Here is a 27831-nt window from a genome sequence, read left to right as displayed (position 1 = left end):
ACCGCGAACGTAGTCAAAAAGTAGCCGAAAACACCTCGCGTGATTTGTGCACAACCCCTTTGTTGCAAGATCTGCGGAGCTCTATAGTAGAACTCGTTTATTTTGGTATGGTAATGTAATCATTACATCAAATCGCATGTCATTTTTAATACATTGCGGCATTTGTTCGAACTAGTGAGTATTATATTCTTTGGTTCGAACTATTTAATTTGCTATTATAATGCAGTCGGCAATATACTAAAAATCGCATGCGTTTTTTGTTGCAAGGTCTGTAGAGCTCTATAGTAGAATTCGTTTTATTTAAGTATGGTAATGTAATTCATATTATTTTATCATGGCAACACCAATAAGAAACGTCAACCGTCCGAAGATATGGCAGGCAGGCGAAATGACGAAGTTGTGTTTTGATTAGAATTATGCAATTTTGTTGTGAAACCTGTGAAAGAACCATGTGATTACTATTGCGACATTGTTGTTATACTATTAAAAATGTCTAATGATACCGATCTATTGATATCAGTGCCGCGCTCGTGTATAACAGAGTTTTACAGCAAATACCTCAATTTAGTAGAAACTTTTTACTATGTCACTTTATCGGAGAATAAATCAGCCGTTGCCAAAGAGAAACCTGAATATGTGTACTTCCATGTATTATTCAACTTGAGCCCAGCGGATGGAAACTTTAATTCACGAGAAATCGTCGGACGTATTCAAGTAAGTGAAATCGCTATTGGTATTTTTTTTTCTACGTCAACCCCCCACATGAGTGAGAATACGGTTTATTAGTTACTTTGAAATAGAATTAAAGCTTTTGCATGCTTTTCCTATTAGAAATTTAGACTTAGTTGACCCATGTTTTCAGTTTTTGATGAGATTAATGGTTTTTATGGAAGACAATGTGACAAGTTAATAGGTAGAGATCCCTTTGCCTACCCACTGGTGTAAAATGTTCAATATAATATCTTGTTGTATCATATTATCACAAGAAGGCACAGAATGATCTACACACATCATCTTACTAAGTATTTAAAAAAATGTTTGACAGTGAATCGTGTTGTTGTTCAATAGGGAATATTAGGCAAAGCTCTGCGTAGGTGGCACCTTTCTGGCACGTACAGTAATCAAACCACATTGACACATGGCCTACCGCGAAACAAGAAAATCGAAATTTTGTTATCTAATCTCTCTATCACTCTTGCATATTCAAGCAATAAAGAGGCCGATAACTAAATTTTGATTTTCGCGTTTCCCGGTAGGCACTTGTTAACAAACCGCCTTGATGCATCAATGTCATATTTTATTGTCTGTGAAAACTTGTCATAAAACTGTTTAAGGCACAGTATGTATAAGTTAGTCTATGAATTTACTGAGTCGGTAGTGCTGCACTCTGGCGGCAGAACATTGCAGTAATATCCCCTATTAGGTAAAGAGATCTTACACAAAAAAAAAAGTTTTAAAGCCAATTTTGCATTAACAAAATTGGTTTTTTAACCATGAAAGGATGGAGACTATAAGTTATCAATTCTTATGGTCAGGCAAGTTCTATATATGACTAAGAAAACTAGTTTGTTTACAATAACTGGTTCTTATTAGTATTGTTTTCTCTTATCCAATAATGATGGTGAATATGGACTGAAACAACAATAACCAGATTGCCAGTTATTATCAAATCTGATATTTCCAGTGTAGTCATTCTTGGATAATTAACCCCATTCAAATTGATTACCTATCAAATCAGATTAGAATTATTGGCAGTAGGAAATTGAGAATGAGGCCTGTAGAGAACCATTAACTTCTTACCATCGGCTTAAGTCGCAAACCTCGGAACTCCTCCGGGGGAGTTACGAGGTTTACGACTTTAAGTATTGTTGTCCAAGGTAGCAATTACTAATTTCCTTGAAATGGAGTTACGAGGTTTGCGACTTAAGCCGAAGATATGCGGGTTGTACACACTCGTCGAGAGACCCCGAGCCAGGCAGAGAATGAGTGTGTAGAATAGATACTGTTCCCTTCTTGTCTCGCTCTTCCTCGCCTTGGTTCTCCGTTTGGATTGGAGCGGTGCCGAGAGTCTTGGCGAGAGGCTCTCAAGGAGTGTGTACAGCTGTCATTAGTTTCTGTATATCTGTAGAAACAGATCTCTTGCATTGTTTGAGTGACAGAAATGGAAATATGAAATCATGAAAGTTGGTTGTAAACAAGCAAACCACAGGGACCATGTAATTAACTATGTACATAATGTTCGATAACTACTACAAAAGTAAATGAATATTTATTTTTAACTAAGTTTTGCTATATCTATTAAATGGTCTAATGGAGAACCTTGTTCTTTCAGAAGTTTTTTCAAAATATTTAAGTACTGTTTTTTTACCAACTGAAAAGAAAAACCCATTAAATAATCAATCTTGGTTGGTGGCATCAATAAATTAATATTGCTACTGATTAAATAATAGTACTGAAAGGACACATCCTACAAAACCGAAGTTTGACAGCGATTCAGGGACGAATCATGCTATCCCTTTCTAATGTATGGCCCTATCCCTTTCGGCTATTTAGAGTTGTCAAAATTCAAGTCATTATCTTATCTGTGGTCGTGTACGCAAAAGGACGTCATGTGGTGCCAACCCTAATAATTGCTCAGAGCTGAACGGAGCCGAGTTTGCCCGAAAGGAGGAGTGTCTCCCCACTGATATTGCCACCTAGTCAAATTCTAAGTTTCATACCTAGACAGTGATTTTGGTCATATCAATGGATAATATACCAAATCCATTATGAATTTGAATACCTATGATAAGAATACATTAATTAGGCTCTTCTCAGTATGTTGTTAAAAAAATATTCCATCAATCAGCAGTAGGAAATGTTTACTGACAAATTGTTTCATAGAAACTTCAGATAAATTGAGTGTTTACCTTAATCATATTAGACTTACACACTGTATATGTTTTTTTTTTAATTATAAATTTCTAGTAAAAATCATGTTTCGGCTGAAGGTTCGGTTTCAGATAAAAAACGGCCGCGCTGAAACTCACAAAATTGTACTTTCGGATTTCACATAAGTAGCTAATATCCTAAAATGATAGGTGAATACTTAAAAATAATGCCTAGTTTAGGTCTATACCGCCTGCATCAATAATAGGTTTTTCATTGTTCATATGTCTGCAAAGTAAGGCTCACGGCCCGATTCGAATTTTAAGATACGTCAAATATTACGGTTAGATACGATATGGATTAGATATGTCAGTCTCAAAGGACTCAAAAATGACGTTTTTGTTTGAAGAAACGTTTAGTGTGGCCACGATCTTCGGCCCCCATACTGCCGTGCATACTTCCCTCACTACTTCCCATCCCATACAATCTTACTACTCGTCGAGTGTGGCCGCGCAGTTAGGTTTTTATTTTAAGATCCATATCAGTTGTAAACAATTTTATTCGAAATGCTATAGTCATCAACTCGATATAAATTTGCTATTGCATATCTTATACCTTTAAACGAGCAATTATTTTATATATATTTATATATATATATAATATATATATTTCGGGGATCTCGCAAACGGCTCTAATAACGATTTCGATGAAATTTGCTATATGGGGGTTTTCGGGGGAGAAAAATCGATCTAGCTAGGTCTTATCTCTTTTCCGAGCAAAGCTCGGTCTCCCAGATATTTATCTTTAAGTACGTTTAGATTACAATTATAACAAATCTCGTATAAGTACATATAATTTTTTAACAATTTTTATCTTGACAAATATGTAAATTAACTTAATTAACATATAGTACGTGTGTACGTATAATTGACCTATCTTTTTCCTATGAAAAAGTGTGACAAGGGGGAGGGGGTCTAAAATAATGTTTTTTTTGTATGATGTAATTAATGGATGACCCATTTAACGGAATTTCATTTCATTTCATTTATTTATTTCATTTATTTCCCACATATAAGCTGACAGTATTTCACCAAAACGCTTTCACTTACATTAAGGGAATTAATATACCTACTCTAAAATTTTAGCTGAAAGGAAGTGGTTCAAATTTAAGTTATAAGATTTGAATTTGAATCAAACATAATAATTACAAACAGGTATACGCGGTGAAGCTAAATAAAAGTGTGTAAAAACTATTGAAATTCGACTGTTTTCTCACCGCGTAATAAAAAGCATAAAAACGATACCGGATGTATGTGAGAGTTGTGGTGTACTTAAGCATTTTTATACAAAACTCGTGATATCTATATCGTTAATTAATATTTAAGTAAATAACATTTATTCTAGATTAGAACAGGCTATTAGCCCCTAGAACATTTGAGCTGCATTCTCGCCAGCCGCGTAGAACTAATTATGGTGACACCGGATGTAAGTTTGTGCAGTATGTTGCCGTTTGTAACACACACACAACACAACACAAAGTTTAACACAAGGTTGTAATTACAATATTTGACGAATACAAGTTCTCAACTTATTTGTTCAAAAAAAAATAGAAGAGTTCTAAATGCTAACTGCGTTCTGCAGCGTATCATGGTCGCATTTTTATCACCTGTCATGCCATGCGTCACTTTCGCACTTACATATTTGTTTGAACGTGACAGGCATGACGACAAATGATAAAGAGCCGACAATATTAGCCCTACTGGCTTAGCATGTGCGCTTAATGAGATTATACCGGATGTAAGGTTATGAACTTGAAATGTTACCGGATGCATCGGTAGCAGGTTACGGGGGCGTAGAAACGCAAATTTTTATACTTATACTTGATAGGTATATCGAATTGAGCGAATCGAAGATCTCTGTTTCAGTTTGGGCAAAAATGCATTCGTATGTCTATATTGTCTATATCCGTCCGTCCGTTTTCCGACAATTATCTATTTTATTGTATATTAGAGTTTCTTTTTTGCCGATTTCAGCTCTCGGTTTTTTAATCGCGGATCCGAAATTTAAATACCGTAGCCACTAGTTTAAATAGAGTAGTAGTATAGTAAGCAATTTTTTTGTACACAAAACAGTAGGTAACCACAAAATAATAAAATTTCAAAAATAAAGGCCAACTTCCTCGCGTCTCTTGCGTACCTCATTAAATTTTTCATCATAAAGTTAAAAATCTCGACATTTTGACACTTTGAACTTTGAACATATGGGCCCATCGATATGTCATTATTGGTAACCCTCTGGTGGCCAGGGTCATAATAACTCTGACGCATTAACAAGATACCGAATGTTGTTATGAACTTTTTCGGCTGCATCCGGGTCGTCAAGAATGCGAGTTCGTTAAACCCCATTTATGTTATGCCTATCCTATGCTACCAGACGGTTTATGATAAGAATAAATCCATAAGGGCCGCTGAGTCCAAATACTTACTACTTTTATGTCTCATGTTCCTCCTGTTGCCTGTTCTTTGAATTCCAACAAGAACTATTAATTGTGGCTGCGACGGTTGCGGGATACACTTTACATAATTCTGGTGGGTGATCATTTCGGCTGAATGTAAACGATGAATTTTGCCTGCATCGGGAGCTCAGCTCAGCCGCTCTGCTTTGCGCGAACTACGAATGTCACCAGTGGCATGGGTACGTGAGGATGACACCGGATGTGAGATTGTGAAGCCATTTCCGAATGCACCATTAGGGTGCAGAGACCACCAGCGCTGCATTGAACCAAATTGGTCACCAAATACGGTTACGTGAGGTTATAATATAGATGCATTGTCAGTAGTTGACGGGTACACCCGCACTGCAGTGGGAGAACCACTGTGTTCACCAGTAACATGGGTAATGAGGACTCTGGATGTGAGGTTGTGGATGGACGCATGTAGGCTGCATCGGGCCCACCCGCGCTGCAGTGGGCGGGCGCCACTAGGGTTACCATTTAACACCACGATTGCTGCGATTGTAAAAACCATTTAATCCGTTATGCGCTCAATCAAATTTTTATACAGAAAAGTCTGTAAAGGGTATAAATTATAATGAGTTAATAGTTTTAGGGTATAAAATGAGTTTTCTGCGTTCCATTGAAATGCATTAGTAAGAATTGAAATATATTAAAAGGCTTTTATGTCATTATACTCGTATCAACTTAATCAACTACAACGACATTATTGGCATAAACGCCTCGTCAATTCATCATTGTTTTTCTGTGTCTTCAGCAAAACCAGTATTACCTATAGTTTTTTTGTTTTCTTAAAATCTTGTAAAAGACCAGACGCTCTTTTAGCTCTAATTCATTCTCCAACGTTCATGAATTATACATTGACGATTTCAACGGTGTCGGCAAACAATGGGCACCCGGACATCTTTGGCGAAATGTCTGTTTGTAAAGAAATAAATGGTATCCCTACGCGCGAGTCGCAACCCGGATCTGGCTGCCCCCCTTCACCGACGGCGCGCGCGCTGCGCCAGCCGATATCTCGCGCACGCGCAGTCTCGCCGCGACAAGCCGCCTCCGCGGTCATGCCGTACTCTCTCGCACACACACACATTTATTATGTACGCTACTGACACCCAGGTGAGCGCGAAACCATCCCTTATGAATAACCGGAACAACCTCATGTCACGCTCTCCACAGCCGGATGTAGCGTATTCATTCACGACCGACATAACGTACCCGGAAGTAGCCGGCTGTTGGGAAATTAACGTCATATGGTTATGACAGCGAAGACAGTGTTTTGAACCATTCGGATTGCTAAAGGATGCTCGAGGAGCTGGTCATCTTGTGAGTTTTGTGCTGTGCGAGTGTTGGCGATTCTTCGGATGTTTATTCCAATCGCGTAGCGTGTCATCTGCTCATCTGACAAGATGGTATGCTCCGTCGCCGGCGCTGTGTTTTTGTAACGTTCCGTGAAAGTCATGTTAATTAATGTTTAATGTGTTTATCAGTCGTGTGAAGTGTCGCAGGTCCGGTAGTATCATGGCGACTTTCACCGGCGCCGGTGATTTATAATCGCTCGTTATCTGCGGCATCCGATCGCTTATTTACAATCAATGATCCGCATCAATTTCATATTGCTGGTTTATTTTGTTTTGTTTGTACTTACTTATGTTTTGCTTGATATTTTATGGTCCCAGTAGAGTTCCTTGTGGTATTCTGAAAGCTCTACAATCCCATTATCCCTTGAGTTATTGGAATGTTAACTCTTTGTCAATTACTTAAATCACTTAATCGACCGTTTCCCGGCATCCTCCTTCAACCTCCAAGCTCCAGCTTCAAAGGTTATAAATCTATATTATTTTTTATTGAAGACTACTCGACCTGACAACAGGAACATACTGTTCTTCAATTAAGAACTTGGCAAACTATCCATTCCTGTCTGTTTATTACATTTACATGAAGTTGTTACAGTCGCTCCTTTTATAGTAAAACTATTAAGATATCTCGCCAGCTTGCCTCTTATCTCCGCAATGACATATTCATAAAGATCAGCTTATTTAGCATATCAGAGTGAATCACATATCCAACTAGTTAAAATAACAACCTTTGTACAAGAAGATTACTTGCTCATCCTTTATCTTGCACGATATCCACTGTTTTTTATCAATTTGTCATAAGTGGCCTCATCTTTCAATCAACACGGATCCCATTGAAACACTAACCTTCCTGCGATTAGTGCGATTAGATGACAATCAGAAATCCCGATAATGACTCCTAATCCACCGAATCTAAAAATAAAGTATAAAAAGAGTGGCTTGGCAACCTTCTAATGTTGGTTGGAACGTATCAAGTGTATCCGGTATGATTATGCCGTGATGTAACGAATATCAATAGGTAGACAGCTTGCGGCTCAACCGAGGCCCACTTGCGGATCGTTGACAAATAAAAACCGGTCAAGACGGATACGTAACTGTAACGTAAACGTGAACCAAATCCGCTCAAGCCTGTAGTAAACTTTTGACAGTTTTTGTGCACATGTTCTTCTTATGATATTAACATAAGAACGAAAAACTAACAAAATAATCCTAATCATTCTTTAAATGTGATTCATTATTTAGAATTTCAATACTATTTTTTATAAAGATTATTTATGATTATCTAATGTAATCGGCAATGATCTTTTGAACAGTCTTCATGCCAAAATTGGTGCCCAAACATGGCCCCTCTGTGACATTTTTTCCCTGTTAGTAACAGGCTGTTACATTGGCTTTGCTCAGGATAATTTCCAATTATCCGTGACACCGGTCTGTTGGCTAGATGACGACGTAATAAGAACGTCTACGTAAACGTTACAGTTACCATAGTAAACCCAGTCAGCTGTTTAGGCTAGACTCGGAACGTGGTCGCACGCAAACATTAACAAAAACTTCCAAGAATTACGACGTCCTAGTTGCAAAACAAAAGACAGGTCGTAATGAAATCTCGAATGAAATCATTGCAAAGATGACACATGTGCCCTTCAATATGACTTAACTTTACTTTTTACGACGAATGACAATAGTGTTTATTTGATTAATGTATTTTTGCGAATTATGTTCTAAAATTTTCGAGAACGTTTTGTCTTGGAGAGGACGAAGGAACTTACTAAACATTTATCTAAATCCTAACATGTTTTAAATATGTTTTTATAACAACTGCAATTGCGATTAGATTAACTATTTAATTTCGTATAAGAATCACAAATGGAACTCCCAATTATCGTCCATTTTCAGCCAACGCTTTGGCACATTGTTATCAGTAGTCTGGGGTGTTTGTGTTTATATTGTATAAGTGTGTCGCGAGGGCATCCTGTTGGTCCGGCGCCGTGACGCCACATCGCACGAGGTGGCGTCGACCAATCGCAACCACCCCACTCTTATCTCTGCTCAAACGCATGATAGAATTTCTCCACAAACGGAACTGGCCGTATCAGACGTGCGCCGAACTTGTTTACTGGCGAAGCCTATTAATTTTAATGCAATAGAAACTGGACCGCAGACGCAGATTAATAGGGCTGCGGTTGGAGAAAACGGCTAAATTGTCACTGTTTTAATGCAGTATGCAGTAAACTCGCTTAATACGCGATGGTGCAGGTCAAGAGTTACCTTTGTGGGATGTCAAATTGTCAATACGTTAGGAAGATTTTTAATTGCACGTGTAAATGCCAAATGCTAAAATTCACTACACTATTAGGCTGGTTCATAAATCATTTTTTCTTCTGTATTGCTGGCCACCCTCCAAATTTTATACAAATGTGCTGTATGCCCTAAAATTATAAGTTACTATATGTGCACTTCAAGAAGTTGGTCTTTGTAAAAAAAGACGGATTGAAACATTTTGTTTCTTAATAGATACGTTAGAATATTTTTTATGCCATGTGTATATATGCCACCTACTTAATACTTATGCTCTTTCTCTATGCTTATACTCTTATTATACCAAGCGAGCCTCGCATATATGCCGAAGTGCTCTTATGCTCTGCATTGCATTTATGACGGCAATGCAAACACGTTATTTTTCTTCAGTCCCTTGTGCACGTTTTCCATTATTTGTTCTTCCGTCAGTTCCGTCTTCCCGCTTCCTATTGCGCTTTTATCCCTACAAAAAATTCTACTAAGCGGGTCGAGGGCGAGTTGAGTCATTAATATTGTAACAATTAGATGGCGTACACATTAACTGTGCTATGTTGGTCGCTTCGATGTCTTAGACCTTGACTTTACTGTACAGCAGGCTGTAGGTAAACGTCTCTAAGTAACGAATTATTGCATGAGATTAGATGCCCATATCAGCTGTTGTACATACATATCAGTGGCCATGAAAACTAGGTGAACGTTTACGGATGTTTGGAATTACTATTCGATAATACTAACATCCTATTCCAATCTTAATCTATTAGCGATGTAGGTATTTAACTATTTATTGCGAAAATATAGAATATTTTATACATTAGCGTCTTTATCTTGTGTAAACAAATTGAAAGCGTGCAAATCAACATTTATCTTGTTAACAGTTGTTCTAATTACTGACGTCATTGCTATCAGAAACACGTCACACATAAATTCACTCTTAACTTAACGCGCAATTTGCTTATAATCTTTAAGGTCTATAATTACAAACTGAGTTAACTGAGGCTTGTTTTGTTTCATAATTAAATACCAGTACAAAAACAAGTTAGAGCTTATTTTTATAAGCATAAATCAAAGTCACTACCGTTCTACCTATTCTTATCGATGATTTGCACCTAGTATAGTACTGTTCGATTGTTAAGCCCAGTCGAGACTGCATTAGAGACAAGATAAGATAACAAGAAATTACAAAACGCATTCCTTTGTGAATACAAGAACAAATAAAATTGGAATACTTCGTACTTTTTACTTATAGCAGCACAGCAGCACATAAGTCCTTTGATATAATCAAATTTAAGACTGTATTTTGTTTTTTAAGACATTTAGTCGGTTTATTGGGGCATTTAAACTAAAGTTGTCTTTGTTGTCGTCCTCCAGTCTAATCTTTAACATACGGAGTATAGCTAAAGGACTATCTATAGAGTCACACTTCAAGAATCTTTAACTCTAATAAGGACTCGCATAGTGAAAATTCGCAAGGACGTCTTTTAATTGCACAGTCAATAAACTGAGTCTAGGTAGTAAATAGGATTAAAAGTAAAGTCTGATCCTTTAAGACTCATAAGAGAATCTTAAGACCATTCGATACGCCGTCAATCAAAATTTAGCTGTCCATTTCGTAGTCTACTAATTGTGAAAACAATTGATCGACCTCCATCGGTAAACTGGTTGAGAAGGCTTCAAGCATCTCAACAAAAGCATTAATATTCATTGACTTGTTGGTATCATAATTTAAAGGACAGTCATCGACATTGCCTAGAACAATTGCTACACAACTGTTTGCATAAATGTGTAATCTGAGAGCGCTAAACCGACTGTTTAACGGCTTCTGATCATTCATAAATCAATAAATGATTACCTACGTTAGCATTTATCATATTTATTTCATCAACCGATGACATTTTTTAGTGCTCATATAAAATAAACTGTTACGATGTGCCTTACCAGTCCAGTCAGCATTTTTTTAAATAATGACTCAAAATTTCCCAGGCTGTTGAGGTCAATAACAACTTGTGGTATTATTTCGAAATTAATCTGAAACGTCAGTTTCAAGGAGTCGTCTCATAATGACTTAATGTGAAGAGTTGTTCCAAATATCACGACACATGTTCTTACAAAACCATATTAAATTGACATAAAGTCTTTGAAATTATTCTGAAGCGTTTTACTATCAGACCAGCTGGTTTGGGTGGCGTACCAGTCTCTTTAACATTTTCGCAAAAAAGTGAAACAATTAACAAACAGTACGGAACGTGTTTCCGACAATTGTTTACAAGAGGAAAAGCCTATGTGGTAAAACCGCGGGTTTTTTAGCGTTTGAAAACTATAAGGAAATTAGATAAACGACAGCACCGGCATTGTTTCGGACGTAGGCAGGATTATTCAAGAATTTGTGATAGTGATCAAGACAAATCATTTGTCTCGCAATCTGAAGGTAGCAAATGATATTTTAATTCTACTAACTTAATTTCGTAACAAATCTTTCTATGTCTTTGAAGACTTGTATATTTGTGAATTATACGGCCATTTATTCTGTTTTTAGGGTTCCGTAACCTAGATAGAAAAAACTGTACCTTGGCATTTTCGTCGTGACTGTCCGTCTGATTATCTCATTCTTATAGTAAGTCAATGATCTCTTAATTCTCTTTCTCTCCGTATTTTAACGTTTACTCTAGTTACATACTCATACTCACTATACTCAGCTAATGCTTCGGAATCAAGCTTTAGAACTATCTCCTCCACTTCGTAACTATAGCTATAGCTTCGTAGCTATAGGTAACTATCTTCGGCACCCCCTTTTATAAAACCATTGCGTCGCAAAACATCGTTGTTCATTTGCATTTGTAGCTGCATCTGTACTCTGGATTCAAATCTACAGTATCTTGATAACCCTGCTAGATAATCGTCCATTTTGATAATTACTTACTTACTTACTCCGTTGGCTCAGCGACCCAAAATGAGACTTGGCCTCCGACACAAGACAGCGCCACTTTTGTCGGTCCTGTGCGACCTCTCGCCAATTGTTGACTCGAATTTCGCGCAGATCCGCCTCCACCATGTCGCACCAGCGATACCTGGGGCGTGGGGTTTTGATAATTACATAGAGACAAATATGTAGCTTTGATTTCGATATCTCAATCTTGTCTGCGTAAATCTTATATCCTATTTTTATTATAGAGCAGAACAATCAATATCTTAATAGATGACCCCTATAATATAAATCACCTGACCGACGGCCGATGACGCAACGCGTTTGAATAAAGTTAGCGACACAGAATTATGGTCAAATTTATGTTACCTACCTCTCATCGTGACGTTTTTAGTAAATCGTGAACTGCTTATGCTTGTTGATTTATCATTAGTAATGTCTCATGATGTTTATTGGAGGCGCTAATAAATTATGCGGGGAGATTTAATAATTTAGTCTGCTTTTTTTATTTCCCTTTATTAGATTTCTTTTTCTACTAAAAGTTTAAATTGTTATAGAATTGAAGATGTATCAAAAAAACCATTGCTAAAAAGTATGAAATTAATTTAGAGTTAAATATGTTTTGGCGTATCATTCGTCCCACTTCTGACCGAAAACCGGAGGCATCACCTCAAAATCCTATCTCCGCTTAGCACGGAGCTGCAATTTTCTACCAATTCGCCGCGGAGAAACACGGATCGGTCTCATTCGTTGCCCGCGCGCACCATATTCTTTTAGAAAGTAGCATCCGGCTGCAGGCAGGCGGGCCGTTTCCGTGCGGCTTTCCGGATGTGATCCCCACTTCAAAGCCCTACTGAGACCTTTTCAAAGTAGTTGATGTTTAAAAGGTCACACAGCTACAAAAATTCTGTGTTCCCGGCCCTTTATAGGTTATTACATTTTTACTAAAGGTGGTTTAGACTTACATTAGTCATATTACTCATAATAAAAAAAAATATTTTACAAAATTGCCAAGACTTAAGACCCAATTACTTAAAACACTAAATAAGATTTTTTTTTCATTTAGTTTCAGTTGAAAAAACTTTGTTAAATAAATATTTTAGAATTTGCACCTACATACGGATGTGTTTGTGTGTTTTAAGTAAATATTTGCAGATCCTGGTGGCTGACCTAATGCTTCACTCCAATGGATATCGAACTGGCGTGGCATGGGTACAACTACCAATACTATCTAAACTTTGTATCGCAGCCAACTAGGCCTCGACGCGGATGTAGCGGCAATGACTAATTTTTCGTTTTCAACGCCAAAGGGAGTCTTAAGTTTTAATAAATTTCCAAAGTAATCTTAATCGTAGGTCCATTTTTGTCAGAACTAAGCCAAAGGCAATGGGATCCATGGGGAACCGACAGAACTATTCAAAAGTCATATTGCTACCGATTTCATTATTTTCATATGCTAATGTTTTCATAAATATGGCTGCTGTAGTATAAAAAGTTAATTATTACCCTCTCTATTATTTTTATTTTACTGCTCAGATTCTCGATAAGTTTGTTTAGAGAAGCCGAGGCCCAGGGTGCCTATCCAAGATGCCAATCGATTGCGTCGTCTCTCTTACATATTAGTGCGACAAAGAGACATTAGAATATCGTTTATTACACAGAATGGATCAATAAGTCGATTTCCATAAAATTAAGTATTAAAATTAATTATTTATTCAACACAAGGAACCCTGTAGAAATATTATGCGGATCTTTTATAGGTTGTAGAAAAAAAATGGTCAAATAATGAATGACAACCGGTATGGTCTGGCGTAGCGCGCACGCAAAGGTCAATGATCATCTGTAGATCCGCTTCGTCGGCCCCCTGACCCTGTCCGCAGTGCCGGCGGTAACGTAGAATCTGCTTATTGATCACTTTGGTCGCGGTACGTGAGACCGATTAAAAGAAAATGGTTGTCTGTAGTCGGTTTACGGACGATAATTTTGCGTGATAACATCATAAGAAACCATTGATGAAAAATTGCCGTAACGTTACCATGGAGATCTGTCCACAACGTTACCATGGAGATCTGTCCACAACGTTACCATGGAGATCTGTCCACAACGTGACACTTTTTCGTTCATGCTACCGGTGTTCATCGATTTATAAGACGTTATCACGTCAAAAGCTATATTTGTGTTATCTTGGTTGACAACAGTACATTGTTATGTATAAGTTTTATAACACACACAATAGTCGAAAGCCAGAACAGACGATTCAATTTATTAAAAATATGTTTTCCAGACAACCCAGCACGTAAAATACAGCATTTAGTACAACGAGGTTTGTTTCTTAGAATTACTTATGAGTAGCAATCTTGCGTCTTAGATGTTAGATGCCTTTAACACACCTAATCTGACCCTCTACTAATAGGTTGTGGCATTTAAACAGACATCAGAAATGCACATTTTCATTAGAGCTAATGTCTCAATAAGATATTTAATTGATTCTTCAACATTATAGTGGTTTCTTAAATATCCCATGCGCACACTTCATCAGGCGTTAAAAAAGCATTCTTGCAACTTACAATTAATATGGCAATTATCTTCTCGGTGGGGGTTTCCCAAACTCATTGTCTCATGGTTTCGGAGAAATGGAAACCGCAGCGTGTGAATTATTCCACGCGCGTTACATGGGAGACAGCGCCAACGTAGACCGTGCGTTTCTCACTGAGGCCTGATGAGACGAACTCTCAGGCGAACCAACTTAATTGTAATCTTAAGATCCGTAACAAACATGCGTATCAGGAACACACTTGACACTGGTTGAATATATTATATATTACGTTTGACTCATCAGCAGCTCAGCTAGAAGAACACAAAACGGCCTGGTAACGTTACGTAAAGTAATTGTCGAGTCTTTGACAACATTCGCACTTGCGTAAAAATACGCTGTGGGTTTTGCGCGTGCCTTATTAGTGCGAGTAATTTTCTAGATTACAGTAATGTACTTGTAATTGAGGAATATGACAACATTATTGTGCCGCAAATTTTCTTCCACTTTCATTGCAATAATGTTAAATTGTTGGTAGATTGTTCTTCGCCCTCTCTATCAATCCTTATATTTTTTTTGTGCTGTGGTTAACACACGTTTCTATGACACTGAATTGATTAAAACAAAAATTAATCAATTAATGTGGATTAGCTAATTATTTAAGAGTGTATTGCTAGAGGTCGATTTTTTTTACCGTTTGTTCACCTGGATTATGATGAATTATGTTCTTCTTTGTCTTGCAGTAGCTCTGCCCTTGCTATCTATCTGAAGGACGGTTAGTCCGACGTACGTCTTTGCGTTGCGTATGCTTGTTAGATCTCACACTTTTTTCTTTAACGATGTAATTTGTAAACCTCGCGGACATTGCTGTTAGGAATTAATTTTAAGGACATGACGAGGTTTTTTTAAATAAATATTTTTAGTGGCTCAACTTTGCTTCAGTTCTATATAGCTTCAATAGCCTCAGTATTCCGGCAAACCGAGTTGAATCTTATTGCCATCGCCTTCAACGTTGCCTAGACTAAACTTAATAGTATATTTTTGTTCCAGAAATATGTGGAGTCATCCCTTGGCTGGGCAGGCGAGCGTGGCGAGGACTCCAGTTACGATTCGGAGTGCGAGGATGAGAGCGGCCACCGCGCCGCGTCTCGCACCCCGTCGGACACTCTCGCGGCAGAGTTCGCGGAGTACGTCACCCTCGGTCCGCCGCCCCCGCAGCCTAACCAGGTGAGTTTGTACACATGAGAGCGGCTACCGCGCCGCGTCTCGCACCCCGTCGGACACTCTCGCGGCAGAGTTCGCGGAGTACGTCACCCCTCGGTCCGCCGCCCCCGCAGCCTAACCAGGTGAGTTTGTACACATGAGAGCGGCTACCGCGCCGCGTCTCGCACCCCGTCGGACACTCTCGCGGCAGTTCACGGAGTACGTCACCCTCGGTCCGCCGCCCCCGCAGCCTAACCAGGTGAGTTTCTACAGATGAGAGCGGCCATCGCGCCGCATCTCGCCGCATCTCGCAAGTTGCACCCCGTCGGACACGCTCGCGGCAGAGTTCGCGGAGTACGTCACCCTCGGTCCGCCGCCCCCGCAACCTAACCAGGTGAGTTTCTACAGATGAGAGCGGCCACCGCGCCGCGTCTCGCACCCCGTCGGACACTCCCGCGGCGGAGTTCGCGGAGTACGTCACCCTCGGTCCGCCGCCCCCGCAGCCTAACCAGGTGGGTCTCTACAGCCACCCAGGGTCAGCTGTATGCTGTAACTTATCTATCCAGTGGAAATACAGAAATCTTATCTTCAACTTCATGACAGAAAGATCCTCATGATTTATAATTTTGTCAAAAAGAAACAGATAGGCAACACAAAAAAATATTTATTGAAAAAAGTAACTTAATGGAATTTTCTATGTAAAAATACATGTTTTCATTACTCTTGGGTGTAGGTATCTCCATAAAATATATGAAATAGCAAATTCTCCGAATTTCAATATCTGTCTGATAGTCTTGTCTAAACTCTTATCTAATAGGCTTAACGTTAAATACTTTCATATTGTGTATTCCTCGATACAAAGTAACTAGTATTCGGGGTATTATTAAAACAATTCAAGCCTTTGTGTCTACGCTGTTATATGGAGCTTCTCAATGAATGGACCGGTTTACAGATTTTTTGCCGTATTTTGCAAGATAAGATCTTAATACACTTAACTAAGTAGGTACGTTGTCTACGTTTAGTGGATACCGAAGCTGCCTTTTAAGAGGGAAGTACAGCCACTCACAAAAGTAACTTTCTTCATACAATTTCCATTTCGGCAGAAAACGTTTTCCAGTAACTAAATCTTAACATAACACTTTGATTTTGATGTCGATCGCTTCAGCATAATATATTCTAGGTTTATAGGATACGCATTTTTTGAAAAAAAAAAATTGTATGGCAAATTTTGAAAAAAAGCAAACCTATAAACCTAATTTTTCATTGTGTCAATAACATACAAAAAAATCATGGAGAATGGAAATGGAGATGGAAAATTCTTCGTTTTGTATGGACGATCACGTGCTATACTTCCCTCTTAAGGGCACCTCTAAAATGTATTTCTTTCGGATTACTATTCCTAACTTCAATGAATATGGAGTTGATTGAACGTGATACAAGATTTAATTGCCAGTAGATTGCGTTATACCAGTGGTTATACCGGTCTCGATCTCGATCGCCCACTACAGGAAGCAATAAATAAATTAGCGATGCGAGAAGCATTCCGATTGCAAATTGAGAAATCGTGATTAGGCCAGAGGGCCTACCGCGAAATACGTTCGACGTGTTGTCTCACACTTACGTACGAATTAACAAGTGCGACAGAGAGGCTCTGAGATAAGTGCGAGTACAGACGCTTCGTACATACCATACCAAGTTAATTTACTAAAAGAACCGGCCAAGTGCGAGTCGGACGCACCCACCGAGGGTTCCGTACTTTTTAGTGTTATAGCGGCAACAGAAATACATAGTGTGTGAAAATTTCAACAGTCTAGCTATCACGGTTTATGAGATACAGCCTGGTGACAGACAGACGGACAGTGGAGTCTTAGTAATAGGGTCCCGTTTTTACCCTTCGGGTACGGAACCCTAAAAATATGTTAAATGATAGGTAACATAAGCGCAACAAGAATGACGAATGTGACTTGAAATACAAGTTATCTATTATTAGCAATTTGTAACTTTTTCATTGGTTTTTTACCGAGCAATTTTACAGCGATAGCATTCGACCATACTAAGTGTGCACTGACTTGGCAGTAACAATGTGTCCATATTAGAACCGCCATACTTGATGTAACACTTGACACGAAAACGTAGCGTTACTAGTCTTATTCTAACACAATAAACAGGAAATGCCAGGTATCCGATATCAACTAAGTAGCTTATAATATAATATAGGCTTTTTGCTTTATCTATTCATATAATACGATATCGTGAAAGATAAAGAATTATAGAAGTTATCTGTGAATGTCATTTTGGATTAGGCCGAACCGCACCTGATACGAAAGTGTGCAGCATGCAGGTTCCCCGGATTTGCAGTCTTTGCCGCCCTAGGCCCCAGGCCCTGTAGCCGCCCCTTTCTCATCACCCATCATATTGACTATATTTCGAGTTATTTCTTTTTCCCACGTGCCGCCGTGACGGTTGTAATGTATGGAATTGTATAACATTACTTTTATTCTACGTATACACGTTAAGAGAACGCAAGCGAGTGTGCAATTGTCTCACATATTATTCTATTATGCGCGTTTCTGGCAGTGAACTGGAACCGTGCTGCATTCGTATCAGGGATGTAACGGATGTGGTTTTATCGGAACCGAAAACGGAAACAGATGTTTTCAATTTAGTTTAACGGAATTAAAAACGGAAACGGAACCGAAAACGGAGACGGAACCGGAACCAGAATCGGAGCCTGACTTTTTAACGATGTAGTCGTTTTCCCCTTTCTAGAATAAACCTTCAGACAAAGTTTACACTTAGCCGTGTCCCCACTAACTTCATCAAAATAGTTCCAAATCGAACTTGATTTCGGCTTCTTTGTGCGTTTTTTTACACACTAACATTCACCACACACACTACACACAGTCAGTACACAACAGAACACATACGATATTTTAATAACACGAATACGCCGCCGCCGCGCGAAGCATTGACATCCGTTATAACTTCCGTTTCAAACATAACGGAACCGGAACAGAAACGGATGTGTAATACCAAACGGAAGTTCCGTCTTAACGGAAACGGAACCGGAGCTCCGTAACATCCCTGATTCGTATGTGGTGTGGTTCGTCCGTAACCTTGTGTACCTACATATTATTGGTAATACTGGACTAACTAAGCCAATGTACACTAATCTAAAGGGACGGCGAACGATTTAAGGCCTGTCCAAACGAGAAAAATTTTTCGCCAATCTGATGAAATTGTCCAAATCAGGTGGTGCGGACGCAAACGCCAATTTGGCCTGTTTTACCAATTTTAAAGCGATGGTGATATTGGAGCGCTTTAAATTAAAAAAATCTGGCAAGTGCGAGTCGGACTCGCGCACGAAGGGTTCCGTACCATAATGCAAAAAACCCATCCAAGTACTGACCCCGCCCGACGTTGCTTAACATCGGTCAAAAATCACGTTTGTTGTATGGGAGCCCCACTTAAATCTTTATTTTATTCTGGTTTTAGTATTTGTTGTAATAGCGGCAACAGAAATACATCATCTGTGAAAATTTCAACTGTCTAGCTATCACGGTTCGTGAGATACAGCCTGGTGACAGACGGACGGACGGACGGACAGACAGCGGAGTGTTAGTAATAGGGTCCCGTTTTACTCTTTGGGTACGGAACCCTAAAAATGCCCCCAAACGCGAATACTAGCGTCATAAATTAGTATTCTTGCGTCCGCACCCCATTTTATCGGTAATATCGGTCATAATCGGCGGTTGAATTCGGCGAGTCAAATTGGCGTTTGCGTCCGCACGGCCTGATTTGATCGGACAGTTTAATCAGATTGGCGAAAAATTGTCCCCGTCTGGACACGCCTATAGCAATATCGCTTGTACTAGACTTACTACCCTCCAACGCTTCATTGCGTCTTGTGTCCTTTAGTTTGATTTACGTTGGCCTAGCATGTGTACCTGCCTACCTGGCATTACTTATTAGATTAGATTGCAACAGAACGTAGAATTGCATTGTGCCATGCCCATTTCATCACACTCGCTCGTAACGTGTCAACATGCGGGCGAAGCCGGCATGGCCTGAATTATTTGAACTGGTAAAAACTCGACGTTTTATACTAGTTGCTGTTATACACAGCGGTTGCTATGTAGGTACAGTCGCAATCAGATATATCGGAGCGGCCGAGGTGCTCAAAAATATCTGGACACGCACTCTAGCGCCTGGACAATAGAGGCGTATTCTGATATTTGTTTCTCATTTCTCGGTATGTCAGATTAGTTGACGAAGAGGGACGAACCTCGAACATAGTTTTTTTTTGTTGATTTCATGCACGCATTTGATCGACATCGACCTATGCACAGTTATAAAGCCGTTGAAGTCTACCTTGATAATTGGCTTTTTATCTTTGACAATTAGGTAATTAAAGTCTATACTTGCAAAGGTTAATAAGATAACATGTTAATATTATCGCATGTTGGAAAAGATATAGGCCTATTGATATTAGGGGCCAATTACATTTACTCCTTATATAAATTGCCTAAAACAAGTCCCGACGTAGCTGGCTGTGTCATAATTGTTAACAAATCATTTTTTGTCATTAAGAGCGCTATTACATTTCGGCGTTCAGCGAGTTTAGGTATTTTACGCGCTGCGGCAGGCCGTGCGAGCTCAGTACGCCGATCCCTTCTATCACACTCGCACTACAATGATGGATTAAACATTCTTGATCCTTCGCGAAGCATATTGAAATCAACCATAACAACACTAACTGTACTTAACTTTTAAAGTTCTAAAACTGTTATTTGGTAAGTACGAAAATACTAAATGCAGTGCAAATGTACATAGGGGCTGTTCATAAATTACGTCATCTATTTTTGACGATTTTTGACCCCCCCCCACCCCTCAAATCATCCAAAAATCAAGCTTCGGATGAATCTGTTTCCTCCTACGTCATGTTACCATCATCCGATGTCCAGACCCCCCCCCCCCCCCCCACTCCTCCCAAATGAAACGAGGTAATTTATGAATAGCCCCATACTTGTACTTATGAAGGTATATTACTCGAAAGAAATTATAGGTACCTACTCGCTTATTTACATGTTTCGTCATTGCATTTGGTACCTATAGGTTGTAAAGTTTGTATCAACGAGGGTTTAAAAACGAACTGGTACTGAGGATCTGATGATGATTAAGGTGGTCACGGATACCAATCAACCATGTAGTAACATGATTAGGCTCGTTTGATTCGTCTCAACAAGATCTTTGACACTGAAGATACACAGGGTCTGATGATGGAGCTGGAAGGTGGCCACGGGTACCAGTCTATCATGTAACTAAACAACTTCGTGTTTGGGCTCGTTTGATTCGTCTCAACAAGATCTTTGACACAAGACAGTACTCAGGGTCTGATGATGGAGCTGGAAGGTACCATTACCAATCAACCATGCAACTAAACCACATCGTGTTTAGGATCGTTTGATTCGTCTCAACAAGATCTTTGACACTAGGTGATACTCAGAGTCTGATGATGGAGCTGGAAGGTGGTCACCGGTACCAATCAACCATGCAACTAAACCACTTCGTGTTTAGGCTCGTTTTATTCGTTTCAACAAGATCTTTGACACAAGATAGTACTCAGGGTCTGATGTTGGAGCCGGAAGGTGGTCACCGGTACCAATCAACCATGCAACTAAACCATTTCGTGTTTAGGCACGTTTTATTCATCTCAACAAGATCTTTGACACAAGGTAGTACTCAGCGTCTGATGATGGAGCGCGAAGGTGGCGACGGGTACCTGTCTATCATCATCAGCTCCATCATCAGACCCTGAGTAGTATCTTGTGTCAAACATCTTATTGCGACGAATCAAATGAGCCCAAACACGAAGTGGTTCAGTTACATGGTAGACTGGTACCCGTGGCCACAGTCCAGCTCCATCATCAGACCCTGAGTACTAACTTGTGTCAAAGATCTTGTTGCGACGAATCGAACGAAGCCAAACACGAAGTGGTTTAGTTGCATGGTTGATTGGTACCGGTGACCACCTTCCGGATCCATCATCAGACCCTCAGTACTACCTTGTGTCAAAGATCTTGTTGCGACAAATCAAACGAGCCCAAACACGAAGTGGTTCAGTTACATGGTAGACTGGTACCCGTGGCCACAGTCCAGCTCCATCATCAGAACCTGAGTACTAACTTGTGTCAAAGATCTTGTTGCGACAAATCAAACGAGCCCAAACACGAAGTGGTTCAGTTACATGGTAGACTGGTACCCGTGGCCACCTTCCAGCTCCATCATCAGATCCTGAGTACTATCTTGTGTCCAAGGTCTTGTTGAGACGAATCAAACGAGCCTAAACACGAAGTGGTTTAGTTGCATGGTTGATTGGTACCGGTGACCACCTTCCGGCTCCAACATCAGACCCTGAGTACTATCTTGTGTCAAAGATCTTATAGAAACGAATAAAACGAGCCTAAACACGAAGTGGTTTAGTGGCATGGTTGATTGGTACCGGTGACCACCTGCCGGCTCCATCATCAGACCCTGAGTACTATCTTGTGTCAAAGATCTTGTTGAGACGAATCAAACGAGCCTAAACACGAAGTGGTTTAGTTGCATGGTTGATTGGTACCGGTGCCCACCTTCCGGCTCCATCATCAGACCCTGAGTACTATCTTGAGTCAAATAAATACATATAGAATGTCAGGTCGTTTCAAATATTTTTAATCCTGTCCGGTAGTTTATTAAACTGTACCATTATAAATTATAATACTATAAAAACGGTGCTAGGATCAAAGTCTCTCGTTGCGGTTTACACGCACACAGTATAGCGTTTTACACGGCGCCCGCCGCACACAATGATAAAAAACCTCGTCGTCGCCGTTGAAAATGTGCGGAGCCGACCGACACACGTCCTACCTCTACAAGCTCTGCCGCGGCACTGAGCTGGCGCAGCGCGCGTCATCGGTAATATAGAGTAGTTTTCAAAAAATTGCCAAAAAATTATAGTAGAATTTCATAAACACTAATGTATACCAACAGTATAAGCAAACGTTGCAGATTGCTTGAGTATGAAAATGACTTCGATATTAAGTAGATTTTCGTAGGAATTGACACTTGTTTCGGAGAGAAAATCGAGTTCGTTTTACTTTGATTTTCTCTTTCTCAAAGGTATGTAGGAAAAATATAGTTTGATATGCCTAAAGTACAGGGTATTAGTAATACAAAATAGCCAGGTTTAGCAGAGTAAAATTCTCAACATTTCCAAATAAGAGCTCGCCATTCAGTGCTTCACGGGGTTTTTCGGAAACGACCATCAGAAAAAAAATCATTACTAATTTAATAAGTCCTTTTTCTAATATTTACAACGACATTTATAAAGATAAGAAGACGCTTTTACTGGAACAAGTACTCATTGTTTCTAATAATGAGCGCAAAGTCCTGAATTTCGTCGACTAGTATCATCAATTTTGCATTATTTCGACTTTTCTTGTAAGAGCGCTCTTAACGTTCCATTCTCCGTCCTCAGGCTAAAATCGAGTTCGCCGTAAAGCTGGGCTATTCGGAGCGTCTCGCGCGCACGGCGCTGCAAAGGCTTGGGGCTGACCCGCCACGGAACGAGCTTCTAGCAGAACTCATCAAGCTCGCATCTAAGCAACCCCCTCGGCCGTTGTCACCGTCGCCGCCTGCGGAGCCCGATCCGCCGCTGGACCGCAGCCCGCTACGACACATCGTTATAGATGGCAGCAATGTCGCTATGAGGTAAGAAATAGCCATAAATAACTTTGCTAAACCCTTTTTGATTAACATGTTAATAAACTCGTTCAGTCTATAATCTAAGGCAAGTACCGTTTTGGGTGCGTTAGGTATGCTTAAAGTGTTAAGGACTTTGGTATGGAAATCATTGTGTTGATAAAGTAAATCAATTATCTAATTCCTTACTTGAAATTGGATGAACTACCGCTTAATTAAATGGCACGTCGCTCTGACACGTACTTGTACTGATGATCGTGTTTGTTTTCAGCCATGGCAACAAGGAGGTGTTCTCGTGCCGCGGCATCGAGATCTGCGTGGACTGGTTCCGAGCACGCGGACACAAGGATATCATCGTGTTCGTGCCCAAGTGGAGGAAAGAAGCGTCCAGACCGGACAACCCGGTCGCGGACAGAGACTCCTTGGAAAGACTCGAGAGGGACCGAGTGCTGGTATACACGCCTAGCAGACAAGTCGGAGGCAAACGTCTCATTTGCTACGACGACCGTTACGTTCTCAATCTAGCTTTAGAAACCAACGGCATCGTAGTTTCCAACGATAACTACAGAGACCTCGTTGCTGAAAACCCAGGCTATAGAAAAATTGTAGAAGAACGGCTACTCATGTACTCGTTTGTGAACGACCGCTTCATGCCCCCCGATGATCCCCTAGGCAGGTCCGGACCGACGCTGGACGCGTTTCTACGAGGCCCGCCCTCGCGGATAGACCCGGCGCTGACGCCGCCGGCGTGCCCGTACGGCAGGAAGTGCACGTACGGTAACAAATGCAAGTTCCATCACCCGGAACGCGCCGGTCGGCCTCATAAATCCGTCGCCGAGAAATTATCAGAGCGTGCCGCGCGAGCGCTCAAAGCTCGCGATCTTCACACGCTCAGTTTGCCGCCCGGCGGCCGCCCGGCTGAAATCAAACGGCCGCTAGCGAGGGCGCACTCGGCCGCACCGAGGATATCTGACGCGGCGCTCGCGACGCACTTTGATCGAGCGCAGATGCTTCCCGGGCCTTCCCAGCAAGATACCAACCCCCATCGTAAGCTGGCGCGCCAGTTAACTCTAAATCCGGCCTGCGATCCGAGATTGCACACGGCGGCGGCACGAGTGGCGTCCGCTCCCGTAGGCGCAGCCGCAGCACTCAATCCCGGTCCCATGGTCTCACCCTGCTCTTCTGAAGGAGCCCTACAACACTGGGAAGCTAGAAGACGCATGCACTTCCATCTAGCCGGCATCTTCCCCGAAGCTCAAGTGGCGGAGGCCATGGCGACGTACCCGGAGGAGACGGACCCGCAGACCATGTGCGCGATCATCCTCGCGCGCTACAGGCCCAGCGAGGCGCGGGTGCCGCCACACTGACGCACACCGGTTTGAATTAATCGATTTCGAAACGAAATCGAATCTACATTCGAACTCGTTGGATGAGTTATGCACGCTCGACATTCGTTCGCTCGGACCTACGTTCTAGTTAGCCCGAGAATGTTAAGTGGATGCGGAATCTTGGTGCGACGAGAAGCACGTGCCAATATCGGTTTTACTACGTCGGTAGCATTTATACACATTTTACATTCTCTGATATCGTTTTAGTCGTGTCCTTCTGAGAAGTGTACGGCGTTATTTAAATAGTTTTATTGTAAGTGTAGATCCTAAGGATGTACAAATTCATAATCTGTAAGGTCCTCCAGTAAACGGCGTTATGGATTATGCGATAATGACTAACATCAAACGCGAAGCGCGCGCCTTTTCATCACATCACTAATAAATATAACACTCATCACTTTTTACAAATTGTTAATATTCCAGTGAACTGTATCACATTGGAACTTGTTGATTACAAAAATATTATCTTTTTTTATGTAATCGAATCGCAAAGGTTAAACTAGGGTACCTAGATAGACACGAGATTTTATTAAAAAATATTGGTACTATGTATCAGTTCAAATCAAGATATTGTAAAATATCAGCTTATTTTTACAAATATGTTTTCCTGGTTGTTTGTAATAGGAAAATATTTTTATATATTTATAGATTAGCAAATAATTTAATTATTTATATATTGGAAATTTCTTAATTGTATTTCTGCCAATAGCACAAGATAGTTAAAGTTTTTTGTTATGTATAGGTACTTTTTATTTTGTGTTATGTACTAGTGTTTCCAACTTGTCACTACTATCTTCTATAAATATCGTAGGTTTAGTAAGTTTTGGCCAGACATCAATGTGGACTAATAGTCACTACTTTATAGATAATACTAATAAAATTTAAAACAAATTTGTTATGTTTGATTTTTATTAAATTGAACTGTTAAAACTTGAAATGCAATGCATCGATTGAAGCGTAAGATAAATATATCTATTCACATGCAGTACTGCACAGAGGGCTTGAATTATTTATAATGCTTTTGTGGAGTACTGTGTGATAAATTAATGTAATTAGTAAGCCAAATTTTATCAACAATCAACTCTCCAACATTAATAACTGTAGATATAGAATGTATGTTAAAGTTGATAAAATTTGCTGGTTTTCAAAGGTGTTATTTAAACAAATAAGTTTTGAAAACTGCTTACTTCATTCCTTGTGGAATGTTCATCATAAATAAGCGTGTCTTTTTTGACATTATAGCAATTACTCTTATTATAAATAAAGTTTCTTTCTCTTATTATTTGGCATTTTCAGTTTTCCTTTTTTTCCCCATATGCAGTCTGTTTGGATTGTTTGTAATTCTTTTTAGCTTCATATTCTTATAAGCATGTTTAACATTCCTTTCGTCACTGGTATTTTCCTTATTCGTTTTTCCAGAAAATTCTATAAAATCTTGTCCAGCAAATTTCTTCTTGACCTCTTTGGTCTCAGTATCAGATGGAGGTACAAAGACTCTGGTTTTCTTAGATATTCGTTTTAGGAGGTAATTTGTTATTTCAGTATTGTCAATACTATCTGACATTTTGATATCTTGTGATTCCGTTTTGACAGTCACTTCTTCCTTCTGAACAGATTTTGGTGGCATTGGAGCACACATTTTTGCTAATTCTCTAATCTTTTTAGAGATTTCTTCTAGACAACCCTGTTTGACACCTAGACAGGCGGTTTTGACACCAAAGTTGCTGAGAGATAGCTCCTTTAAATTTTTAAAGCCGATAACAGGCACTTCAGCTGTTATGCAGGCTTCTATTATGGGTTGAGCAATAGATTTTGGATTCACTTCTGAATCAACTATTAATGCAGAGCAATCTTTGTTTCTAATAGCTTCAGAGCATTGTCTTAATCCAAGTAGCAGGCCATCTGGTTTTCTGCAAAGCAAAGCATTGTTTCTTGAAATTCATGAAATAATAACCTTATGTTTGGTATGCCCTTTAACACAGGGTTGGAGTCTTTACACAGAAAATAAGTCTAGCTTTAGGTACTCATATTTTGTAACATAGGGTTTGACTACTCAGAAAATAGTAAAAAACCTTCCAAATAGTTGTGAACTCAAAGCATTTGTTTATAGAAAACTGCACAGTTTACCTTTGCAAATAAATGTTTTTTTGTTTATACATAAAAGGCGAAAATGCTATAAATGTGTCATTAACACACTTACTGCAGCAATTAGTAACTCATAGTTAAGCATGCTTTGGGGTTGTGTTTTGTCCCAGTGCCAAGTCTTTTAGCCTTAGTTTGAGGATGTCAGCATAGTGAGTGTGTTTTAACACAGTCGGCGGCAGTAAGGGCTACACCCTTACTTGCCGATTTAAACTAAGATTTAGCAGGACAGCTGTCATCATCAGCAAACTGGCGAAAGTTAATATTTAGAACCACTACTAGCAACTCCAGCTTTCTTAAACATATAACCAGCTAACTAAATTAAAAGGTTAAAACTAATCTCAAACGCAATTTATTTGTTCATATTAATACATAAGTAAGATAAAAGGAAGTATTATCAAAAATAGGCAATTTTATTTACTTACTTAATTGGTGGTGGCTTTGGCCTTTCTTCTTTAGGTATATTCTTTAGTACGTCCCATTTCAACTTCTTAAATTCCGGAATCTCCACTTTATATTTCCTTAAAGACGTACTTAAATCTCTGGCGTTTTCTTCTGATAGAACTGGCCTGAAAACCCAATTGATTAAGTTCATTGTTTTAATTTTCCGTAATAAACTAAAGAACGAATGTTTAAATTTAAATACATACCAATTTATAGAATCCGGACGGCATAACACATTTTTTATTGTCTTTTTTAATTTGCCTTTGCTAAGACCTGTTGATTTCTTCTTTAAGGTAGCAGCCTGCATTGCGAATAGAAAAGTTATTCATATGCTGATAAAAGCCCAACCCAACTATAAATGGATATTAACAAAACAATATAATTCAGATTAAGTAAACTTTTATTATGAGAAATACAAATTAAAT

At 39.6% G+C, this 27831-nt stretch overlaps 2 protein-coding genes across 3 annotated transcripts; one reads left to right on the top strand and one right to left on the bottom strand.

Annotated features, from left to right (window-relative positions):
- The first annotated feature begins 357 nt into the window (after positions 1-357).
- On the top strand, positions 358-26102 carry LOC134797684 (probable ribonuclease ZC3H12B). 2 transcript variants are annotated; one of them, XM_063770028.1, is made up of 4 exons: positions 358-714; positions 15537-15713; positions 23209-23441; positions 23704-26102. In XM_063770028.1, exons 1-4 carry the CDS (start codon positions 490-492, stop codon positions 24797-24799), a joined length of 1731 nt encoding a protein of 576 aa, XP_063626098.1. In that variant the 5' UTR covers positions 358-489; the 3' UTR covers positions 24800-26102. The 2 variants fall into 2 exon arrangements, with proteins under 2 accessions (XP_063626098.1, XP_063626099.1); XM_063770029.1 differs by lacking the exon at positions 358-714 and adding an exon at positions 6219-6496.
- Positions 26096-27831, bottom strand: LOC134797689 (uncharacterized). The gene is made up of 3 exons (XM_063770035.1): positions 27613-27831; positions 27388-27531; positions 26096-26730 (listed from the first exon to the last, which is right to left on the bottom strand). Exons 1-3 carry the CDS (start codon positions 27711-27713, stop codon positions 26100-26102), a joined length of 876 nt encoding a protein of 291 aa, XP_063626105.1. The 5' UTR covers positions 27714-27831; the 3' UTR covers positions 26096-26099.

The sequence above is a fragment of the Cydia splendana genome, chromosome 15 (genome assembly GCF_910591565.1).
Source record: "Cydia splendana chromosome 15, ilCydSple1.2, whole genome shotgun sequence".
Classification (NCBI taxonomy): Eukaryota; Metazoa; Arthropoda; class Insecta; order Lepidoptera; family Tortricidae; genus Cydia; species Cydia splendana.
This window is presented reverse-complemented; position numbering and strand designations above follow the sequence as displayed.

What these genes read in the sequence shown, in the direction of transcription:
- LOC134797684 (XM_063770028.1), top strand. Translation starts at nt 490, where the DNA reads ATGTCTAATGATACCGATCTATTGATATCAGTGCCGCGCTCGTGTATA. An exon ending in AAATCGTCGGACGTATTCAA is followed by an intron (nt 715 to 15,536) that starts GTAAGTGAAATC and finishes TTTTTGTTCCAG; the next exon opens with AAATATGTGGAGTCATCCCT. An exon ending in GGCAGCAATGTCGCTATGAG is followed by an intron (nt 23,442 to 23,703) that starts GTAAGAAATAGC and finishes GTTTGTTTTCAG; the next exon opens with CCATGGCAACAAGGAGGTGT.
- LOC134797689 (XM_063770035.1), bottom strand. Translation starts at nt 27,713, where the DNA reads ATGCAGGCTGCTACCTTAAAGAAGAAATCAACAGGTCTTAGCAAAGGC. An exon ending in CGTCCGGATTCTATAAATTG is followed by an intron (nt 27,532 to 27,612) that starts GTATGTATTTAA and finishes TTGGGTTTTCAG; the next exon opens with GCCAGTTCTATCAGAAGAAA. An exon ending in CCAAAGCCACCACCAATTAA is followed by an intron (nt 26,731 to 27,387) that starts GTAAGTAAATAA and finishes TTTGCTTTGCAG; the next exon opens with AAAACCAGATGGCCTGCTAC.